The 9,890-nt window shown below is 31.7% G+C and overlaps 1 protein-coding gene across 1 annotated transcript in view; it reads left to right on the top strand.

The window, feature by feature from the left end:
- The window catches only part of LOC107566519 (WD repeat-containing protein 7), a gene marked incomplete at its 5' end in the record, with an annotated part of 88,915 nt that overhangs the window by 7,377 nt on the left and 71,648 nt on the right, over positions 1–9,890 (top strand). The window contains 2 exons of the mRNA XM_016251973.1: positions 4,367–4,600; positions 5,650–6,146. Coding sequence (XP_016107459.1) covers positions 4,367–4,600; positions 5,650–6,146 — 731 coding nt within the window. The remainder of the gene's footprint in view (positions 1–4,366; positions 4,601–5,649; positions 6,147–9,890) is intronic.

Raw genomic sequence — 9,890 nt, 5'->3', positions numbered from 1 at the left:
TAAGGCAAAACTTTTAAAGCAAAAATGGTTTTTTTTTTTTTTTTTTTTTTTTTTTTTATAAATTAACGTTTGGAACTGCAGCCTGCTTTTATGAAACTGTATTGTGTGCTAATATACAACAGATGTACTTACAGTTTCAATCATGCATGCTTTTTGACATGACAGTAAATGAGTATCTTCTCTGCAGATCCCATCCTTTATGTACTCACTTCTTCACTCTTTTATTTCTATATTTTGGCTAATTTGTTCATATTTCCCTATATCTGTAATCTAGTACTCACGCTCTGCATATCTGCTCATGTGGACGTATGAGAGCAGGAATAACACCGTTTGACATGCTATGATGGAATGAATGAAAGGCATTAATCCTAACCTTGCTGTAAAGTACTGTTCTGTCTTTGTTTAGCAGCGGTGGTGTCCTCTAGAGGGCAGTGTGTCTCCATCCCGCCTCTGCTTTCATAGGATTGCTGACAGTGCGATGACAACTGTGCTAAATGCAAATAATAAAATACTAAAAATGATATAATGTCATTGATGTGAAAAGTCATGCATGCAGTCAGATTCATCTTTGATCATTTGGCTAAAACTACAATTACATCCATGCTTTTGGCAGATGCTTTCATCCGAAGTGACATGCATTTCGTGTTAACAGTTCATGCAATCCCTGGGAATCGAACCCATGACTTTGGCGTTGCTAGCATCATACTTTACTGTTTGAGGTATAGGAGTGCTAAGTAATAATAATAACAATAATAATGTTTGGCTGGTAAATCACATCGTATTGTTTATGCATTTGTAAAATAGTCAATATTCTTATTCAGCCTATGGTTTGGCCACTTTTTCATATTCATGGTGACTTATTGCATTTCACTTTTTGTTTTTGTGGACACGTCTAGAGTTGATTTGCCATTTGATATTCACTGTGTTAAATTGGATATACATCACATTCTACTTTAGCCGCATACATACTGTAGAGTCACGTAAAGCAATATTTACTATATTGCGTGATTGATTATATTGGTGCATAATGTATATTATCGACCAGCTCTAATCTGATAAATGCAACTATAATGCATGAAAATATTAAGATGTTATAAACAATAACATATACTGATGATGAATACACAGTAGTGCTCCAGATTTATGTTTAAGAGTGAAACGGCTCCATTTGGTGTGTATTTTTAATGTGCTGAGCAGTGATGTTTGGTTAAACTGTGATTAAAAGCATCACGTGACGAGCTGAGAGAGTCTGGAGCCGTGTGGAAAGGTTCTGGTGTCAGGTGTCCAGTAATGATGCTCATCTTATGTGTTTAAAATAGCCCAGCGGTTCTGGGACGGACAGTGCTCTGCTCGTCTTAATGATGCGCTCGTGTGCTTCTGGCCTTGGAAACACTGTCTGAGCGAGAGAGTGAGACGGGGCTTACAGAGAGAGAGAGAGAGAGAGAGAGAGAGAGAGACAGAGTGTATTCTTCAGCACAGCAGTGCCAGACAGATGGAAATTGTTACTGAGACCCACGTATTTTATTTTTATTTTTAAATTTCATTTTATATTTTTTATTTGATGCTATGAGTTTAATTTTTTTATATTTTATTTAGCATATTTTAGCTTTTATTAATTTAACAATTTTTTTATATAATATAAAATACATGTGAAATTGTTACTGAGATTTTTTTTATTTGATTTTATATATTTTAATTTATTGTGTTTATTTATATTATGTATTTTATAGTCTTTGTATATTCTTATTTTGTATATTTTTCATTTCAAATATAAATATTCTGATATAAACATTTTTTATTTAATTTTGTTTTATTTTATATTTAACTTAATTTAATTTTATGTAAAATATGAAATACAAGTGAAATTGCTAATGAGATCCAGAATTTTTATTTTATTTTATTTTAGACATTTATAAATTTATTCAGATGATTTTATTTAATATGCATCTCACATATTTTGTTTTATTTTATATGTAACTTAATTTAATTTTATGTAAAATATAAAATACAAGTGAAATTGCTACTGAGATCTAGAAATTTAATTTAATTTTATTTTATTTTATTTTATTTTATTTTATTTTATTTTATTTTATTTTATTTTATTTTATTTTATTTTATTTTATTTTATTTTATTTTATTTTATTTTATTTTATTTTATTTTATTTTATTTTATTTTATTTTATTTTATTTTATTTTATTTTATTTTATTTTATTTTATTTTATTTTATTTTATTTTATTTTATTTTATTTTATTTTATTTTATTTTATTTTATTTTATTTTATTTTATTTTATTTTATTTTATTTTATTTTATTTGAGACATTTATTCATTTTATTAAGTTCAGATGATTTTATTTCATCTGCATCTCACATATTTTTCTTCTTTCACAGTCTGCATTGAAGCCAGACTGAAACGGTTGCATTTTTTGTTGGTTTGCTAGAAACGTGAAGGAAAATAAAAGACCTCATGCTCTCTCCTCCTTTGTTTGTTACTGAGACCCACATATTTTCAATTTTTTTATTTTATTTAAAATATAAAAGATATGTGAAATTGCTACTGAGACCCGGTAGTTCAGGAATACTCTAATCATTTTATTTCATTTCGTCTGCATCAGTTTTTTTTTTTGTAAGAAGCACTTCACTGCAGTAAAAACCATAATGAACAGACTGCAGTTTGTAACCATAGTGAAATAATTTCAATGCACAGCCTCTTATGGCTCATTTATTTAATGCAGATTTCAGCTCTAAAGCATCACGTTTCAGCAGAAGTTTTTGGTTCGGAAGCGCGTCTGACAGCGGCCGCTCGTAAACATCCTCCCTGATGTTTCTAATGGATCGCAGGTGCTTTGTTCATCGAATTAACATTGAATAACAATTAGCAAGCTCGCTATTTAATACGGGCCGACTGGAAGCAGATGAGATGAAATGAATGCTGCAGGGCTTAATGAACATTAGAGATTATTACACAGATCAGGAAATAAACTGATTATCCCGCGCACTGAGCAACTTTTGACCGATGTGTTTGAAGACGACTCGCTGATTACTGCCGTTATAATGAGCCTTGTTATTAGCGTTGATGAGAAGAACGGCTTGAATCACAAGAAAATGCTGAAGAACGCATCCGGCTCGTGTTTCACATCACAAATCAAAGACAGTATAGTTTACTTCAAGAACATGGAGTCTGTTATTAGAGTGAATAAAGAAGATCATGATTGTTTTGCTGATTGATTGATTGATTGATTAGTTGGTTTATTGTTTGTTTATTTATGTATTTATTTTAATGCATTTTAAAAATTAATTAATTTTCAACTTTAATGAATTAATGCATTTATTTCAGTTTATTTTATTTTATGTACTTTAGTGCTTTCATTTCAGTTCATTATTTCATCATTTATTTTGATGTATTAATTTATTTCAATTATTGAAATTAATTTTTTTATTTTAGTTACCTTTTTTTTAAATGAACACAATTCGTCTCAGTTATTGAATTGAAAATTAGCATGGTGTGTTTTTAGAATAAAATAAAATTATCATGATTAATCTGCTGTTATTTGCTTATTTTACTTATTTTTAAAGTTATTTATTTGTTTTAATTGATTAGTTTATTTTAATTAATGTATTAAAAATGTTTTTGATTTAGCAAAATAATTTTTTACATTTATTTTAAATTTAATTTGACGTTAACACACAAATTATCGAAATGTTCTGTTTTGTTCATGTCATCAATTAATATAAAAAACGTAATATAAAATTCTAAATGTTTTTAGAATAATATAAATTCATCATTAACTATGATTATTTTGCTGATTTATTTATTTATTTTTTTGCTTATTTATTTATTTTAATAAATAATTTATATTTAATTTAAAGTTTATTTAACGTGTATTTTAATTTTTTTGTTTAGTTTAATTTCTTTTTAAATATTTCTTTTTAATTTATTTAAAATATTCCCCAAAATGTATTGCTGCTTCAGTTTGAGTCATTATTAATGCAAAATGTACTTTATCATATACTCATTTTGAATGATGCATCAATTCTCATCAGCTCTCCTCTTATAAAAAAGAAGAAAATGTTTCATCAGTCTTACAGTGTTGTTACGGTGGTTTTATAGCCTGTTGGCTTGTAAGGCGCAGGTTTAGCTTTTAAGGAAAAGGCTGTTTGGTTCAGAAATCGCTCTCATCCGCTCTCACTGCAGCTTTCTTTTCATCATCCGGAGCGCCGGAGCAAAATCATTGACCCAAACCTCTCTGTTGTTCAACTTTACAGTTTCACACACAGTTTGCTTTGTATCAGCGGCAGCACACAAAACTGAGATGTCCTTTCTAGTTTTCTATAATAAATGTCTCTTTCTTTGCGTCTCGCTGCAGGGAAACCTTCCCAAATACTCGCACAACTCTCTGGTGGTGCAGGCCATGAAGACCAACGTGACGGATCCGGACATGCATGTGCTGTTCTTCGACGTGGAGGCCGTGATCATCCAGTTACTGACGGAGGAGGCGCAGCGGCCCAATCCCACCCTCATCTCGCCAGAGACGCTGCAGAAAGCGCAGGGCGGAGCCGACAAGGGCGGGTCCTTCCTAGCCAATAAGATCTTCAAACAGGTCAGACTCAGACTTTTGCTAGTTTTAGGGCTGGGCGATATGAGCACAAATTCATATTTCGGTAGTTTTTGGCTGATTTGCAGTATACTGTATGTATTTTTGTATTTGGATTAAACAAATAAAGTGAATGTAACCATGTAGGCATATATTATGTGCAAAAAGGGTTAAATTCGCATTACATTCTAACATTGTAACATTGCGATCTAAAAACAAAAATTGTGCTTTTAAAGCAGAAGTTAAATTTACTCAACTAAAAAAAAAAAAAAAAAAACAGAGTAATTTAGTAAAAAGGCTATTGTGATTACCCCATTACAGTCACTTTACAGTTACATCTTTACAACAAAAGTGCATGGCTTTATCAGCGCTGTTGTCTGTTTACACATATGGCATGACAAATAATTAACTGCACTTGAAGCTTTCGTGAAAAATTTAAAATGAAACACCCAAAACTGTATATGGCATCGTAACGAAGACGAACTATGTTTATACGTGAAATTCTGACGTCGGGTGGCATCGCAACGTGTGCCATTAATCGATTAAATATTATATTTAATTAAACTATTTGTATGTTTATTTCTATTTACTTTTATTAAGTGCTGTCAAACGATTAATTGCGATTAATCGTATCCAAAATAATAGTTTTTGTTTGCATAATATATGTGCATGTACTGTGTATATTTATTTAATATACACACAAATACATGCATGTATATATTTCAGAAAAATATGTTATGTTTATACCTTAAATATATTTATGTATGATATAAATTATATGAATATAAATTTATACATGTAAATATTTTCAAAATATATGCTGTATGTGTGTGTATTTATATATACATAATACATATACACAGTACACGCACATATATTATGTAAACAAAAACTTTTATTTTGGATGCGATTAATCGTTTAACAGCACTACTTTTATTTAATTGTATTTACTTACATTTAAAACTTTTATATTTTATAAAATATTATTTTTTGTATTCAGATTTTACAGGAAGAAAGCTATAGTTTAAGATGCTATTGTTTATCTCATGTCACAGGTGAAGGAGACCATTAAAGAAAACATCAAGGAGCACCTGCTGGATGAAGACGAGGAAGAGGAGGAGGAGCAGCGGCGGCGCGAGGAGAAGTCCAAGTCTCTGAGTCTGCTGGAGTACAATCTGACCATGGACACGGCCAAGCTCTTCATGTCCTGCCTGCACGCCTGGGGTCTGAACGGAGAGCTGGACGAGGTGTGTCTGACCCGGCTGGGCATGCTCCGCCCGCACACGCCCGTCTCCTTCGGCCTGATCTCCCGCGGAGGACACATGTCGCTCATGCTGCCCACCTTCAAAGACTCGCTGCTCCGGCAGCTGGCCGAAGGATGCGCCGAGGGCCGCAAGCTCTCCGTCTCCGAGATCGTGGGCAAAGGCACGTATGGCGTCTCCAGAGCCGTGACCACGCAACACCTGCTCTCCGTCATCTCGCTGGCCAACACGCTGATGGGCATGACCAACGCCACCTTCATCGGGGAGCACATGAAGAAAGCGCCAGCCAGGTGAAAACACACTCAAACACTCACATATGAGCATAATCACATATGTGACCCTGGAGCACAAAAGCAGTCTTAAGTCGCTGGGGTATATTTGTAGCAATAACCAAAAATACATTGTATGGGTCAAAATTATACATTTTTCTTTTATGCCAAAAATCATTAGGATATTAAGTAAAAGGTCATGTTCCATGAAGATATTTTGTAAATTTCCTACCGTAAATATATCAAAACTTAGTAATATGCATTGCTAAGAACTTCATTTGAACAAATTTAAAGATGATTTTCTCAATATTTAGATTTTTTTGCACCCTCAGATTCCAGATTTTCAAATAGTTGCATCTCTGCCAAATCTCTGATCCTAACAATTCATCAAATTACATCAATATATCAAATCCTGACATACATCAATGGAAAGCTTATTTATTCAGCTTTCAGATGATGTATAAATCTCAATTTAAAAAAATTGACCCTTATGACTGGATTTGCGGTTCTGGGTCACATTAGAGCTGGGCGATATGGCAAAAAAAAATTAAATCTCTATTTTTTTTTTTTTTTCCCCCAGAACATTTTTATTCGATTTTGAACGAGTCAACTTGAAAATGTAACTACAACATGATTCAAGTAACTTTTTCTAGTTAAAAAAAATTATATTCCCAGTGCGCCACATGAAGTTGTCAACATAATGTAAATAACAATCTTGTTAAATATTTTTGCATGAACTGCAACTAATTGTACAAACTTGTCTTATCTTGTGCATCTTGTACAAACGTACCGAAATAATACAAGGAAAATGCTTTAAAAAAATTCAAAGTCAAGGTAATTCAAATTCGGAATGACTGAAGGTATAACACCAGTAGACTATTAATTACTATAAATGTTCTGTAATGAACAGCAGCTGTCAGCCTGTCACCATGATGCAAACATGAAATATCAGACATACAGTAGTAGTTCTTTACAGGTCTTTTATTCGATTGAGCTGCTTTTGCATTGTTTTTTTTCTATGACTGTTGACCTCGCATCTCTTGCAGCATCTCATGCATGAAACTGCATTATAAAAACGCATATTTTGCTAAATATAATATATTTATTATATTTTTTACTGTTCTTCAGTGTTTCATTTTTTGAATAAATTCGTCAGGTTTTGTATGACAGCCAGCATTTAAATGTTTAGCCTATATTTTAAAAAAATCGAATCGCAAGCTTGTGAATCAGAATCGAATCGAATCGTGAAATTTCTCCCACCTTCTTGCATGTTTTTCCTATTCCACTGCCTGCCTCGCATCTTTGTCATCACAAAAGCGCACTCTGTATGATATGAGCGGTTAATCACGTGTGCGACATACGGTTGGATTGTTCTTTTCTCTTTACTGTTATCATTGGCATAGTCAAAGTGTCTAATTCTAACGTTTGGAAATATTTCTATTCAAAACCGTGATTCCTTGATTTATAAAAAATTAAATCATGGCAAACATTAAATTCGAATTAATCGATAAAATAAAAAGAGCAAAAATAAAAATAGCAAATATCGCTTCACTGAAAGGGATAATTGTGATCAAATCATTTAAACCACCTTCATATGAGGGTCAGCAATGAAGAAGTACTGGGTCAAATTTCAACCCAAAAGAAATTCGATTTTGCATGAAGAAAATGGAGCCTAGTTTTAGGATAATTTATGTAATATTTTCAGGACAATTTATCCCAAAATTTTAATTACCAAAATGCATACTCTTTTTTTTTTTTGTTGTTATTTTTATTAAGTTAGGTATAAATTAGGGCTGGGTAAAAAATATTGAGACATCGATTTTAATCGATTTTCATTTTTACGAAACGATATGGATTCTTAAATCCCAAGAATCGATTAGTCTAGCCTGTTTTCAGTTAATGGACGGAACACTGAAGGGCACTTCCCATCCAGTATATCGCAATAAGCATTGTGCTTTGGTACTTTTAATATGACACAAAGTCTCAGATTTTAAATTCTGTCCATTATATTGCAGATTGCATTGCAGTATTCAAGCAATAAATGCCGTTTTGGCGCTGTTTAACGTGAAGTGACAGATCGCTGTAGCACCTCAGTGAACTGATCATCTCCTCCACATTGATACCAGTTTCAGCACAAAATAAACATGACTAAACATCCGAAGGTAAGTTAAAAGAAAGAGTACAACTTTACAATTCATATCCTGTCTCATGTAATCTCTCAATCAGAGTTTCAGCTGCGCAAAGATGTCAATATAACGGCTTGTAAACAATGTCACATAACGTCACATTTACCTCAGAAAAAAACATATTCGGTGACCATAAACTCATTAGTCAGATAGAAAAATAAACTGTAGAGAGGGGCATTTTGCTAAATATAATATATTTATTATATTTTTTACTGTTCTTCAGTGTTTCATTTTTTGAATAAATTCGTCAGGTTTTGTATGACAGCCAGCATTTAAATGTTTAGCCTATATTTTAAAAAAATCGAATCGCAAGCTTGTGAATCAGAATCGAATCGAATCGTGAAATTTGTGTCAAAACCCAGCCCTAGTATAAATTAAATATTTGGTTTAAATAAATAAATAACATTAGTTAAATGCATTAGTTAACCTGAACTAACAATGAAAAATACTTTCATTAAGTATTTTATTTTACAGTATTAAATAATTTTTTAATAATAATGTTCATTTCAATAAATATACATAATTTAGAAATGCATACTTTTATATTTTGTATATAAATTCTTGTATTTTATTATTAAATTTTGTATAAATATTTTAAATTTTTTTATAAGTTACTTTATTAAAAAAATAGATATTGTGATAGATAGATAGATTGACTGATACTGGGTCAAATTTCAACCCAAAAGAAATTCGATTTTGCATGAAGAAAATGGAGCCTAGTTTTAGGATAATTTATGTAATATTTTCAGGACAATTTATCCCAAAATTTTAATTACCAAAATGCATACTCTTTTTTTTTTTTGTTGTTATTTTTATTAAGTTAGGTATAAATTAGGGCTGGGTAAAAAATATTGAGACATCGATTTTAATCGATTTTCATTTTTACGAAACGATATGGATTCTTAAATCCCAAGAATCGATTAGTCTAGCCTGTTTTCAGTTAATGGACGGAACACTGAAGGGCACTTCCCATCCAGTATATCGCAATAAGCATTGTGCTTTGGTACTTTTAATATGACACAAAGTCTCAGATTTTAAATTCTGTCCATTATATTGCAGATTGCATTGCAGTATTCAAGCAATAAATGCCGTTTTGGCGCTGTTTAATGTGGTGACAGATCGATGTAGCGCCTCAGTGAACTGATCATCTCCTCCGTATTAATACCAGTTTCAGCACAAAATAAACATGACTAAACATCCGAAGGTAAGTTAAAAGAAAGAGTACAACTTTACAATCCGTATCCTGTCTCATGTTAATCGCTCAGTCAGTGTTTCAGCCTCGATAATATAACGACTTATAAACAATGTGTCACGTAACGTCACATTTACCTCAGAAAAAACATATTCGGTGGCCATAAACTCATTAGTCAGATAGAAAAATAAACTGTAGAGAGGGGCATTTTGCTAAATATAATATATTTATTATATTTTTTACTGTTCTTCAATGTTTCATTTTTTGAATAAATCCGTCAGGTTTTGTATGACAGCCAGCATTTAAATGTTTAGCCTATATTAAAAAAAAATCGAATCGCAAGCTTGTGAATCAGAATCGAATCGAATCGTGAAATTTGTGTCAAAA

The sequence above is a fragment of the Sinocyclocheilus grahami genome, unplaced genomic scaffold, assembly GCF_001515645.1.
Source record: "Sinocyclocheilus grahami isolate Dianchi unplaced genomic scaffold, SAMN03320097.WGS_v1.1 scaffold1080.1, whole genome shotgun sequence".
In the NCBI taxonomy this organism is placed as follows: domain Eukaryota; kingdom Metazoa; phylum Chordata; class Actinopteri; order Cypriniformes; family Cyprinidae; genus Sinocyclocheilus; species Sinocyclocheilus grahami.
Note: the sequence above shows the minus strand (reverse complement) of the source record. Positions and strands in the feature narration are given on the sequence as shown.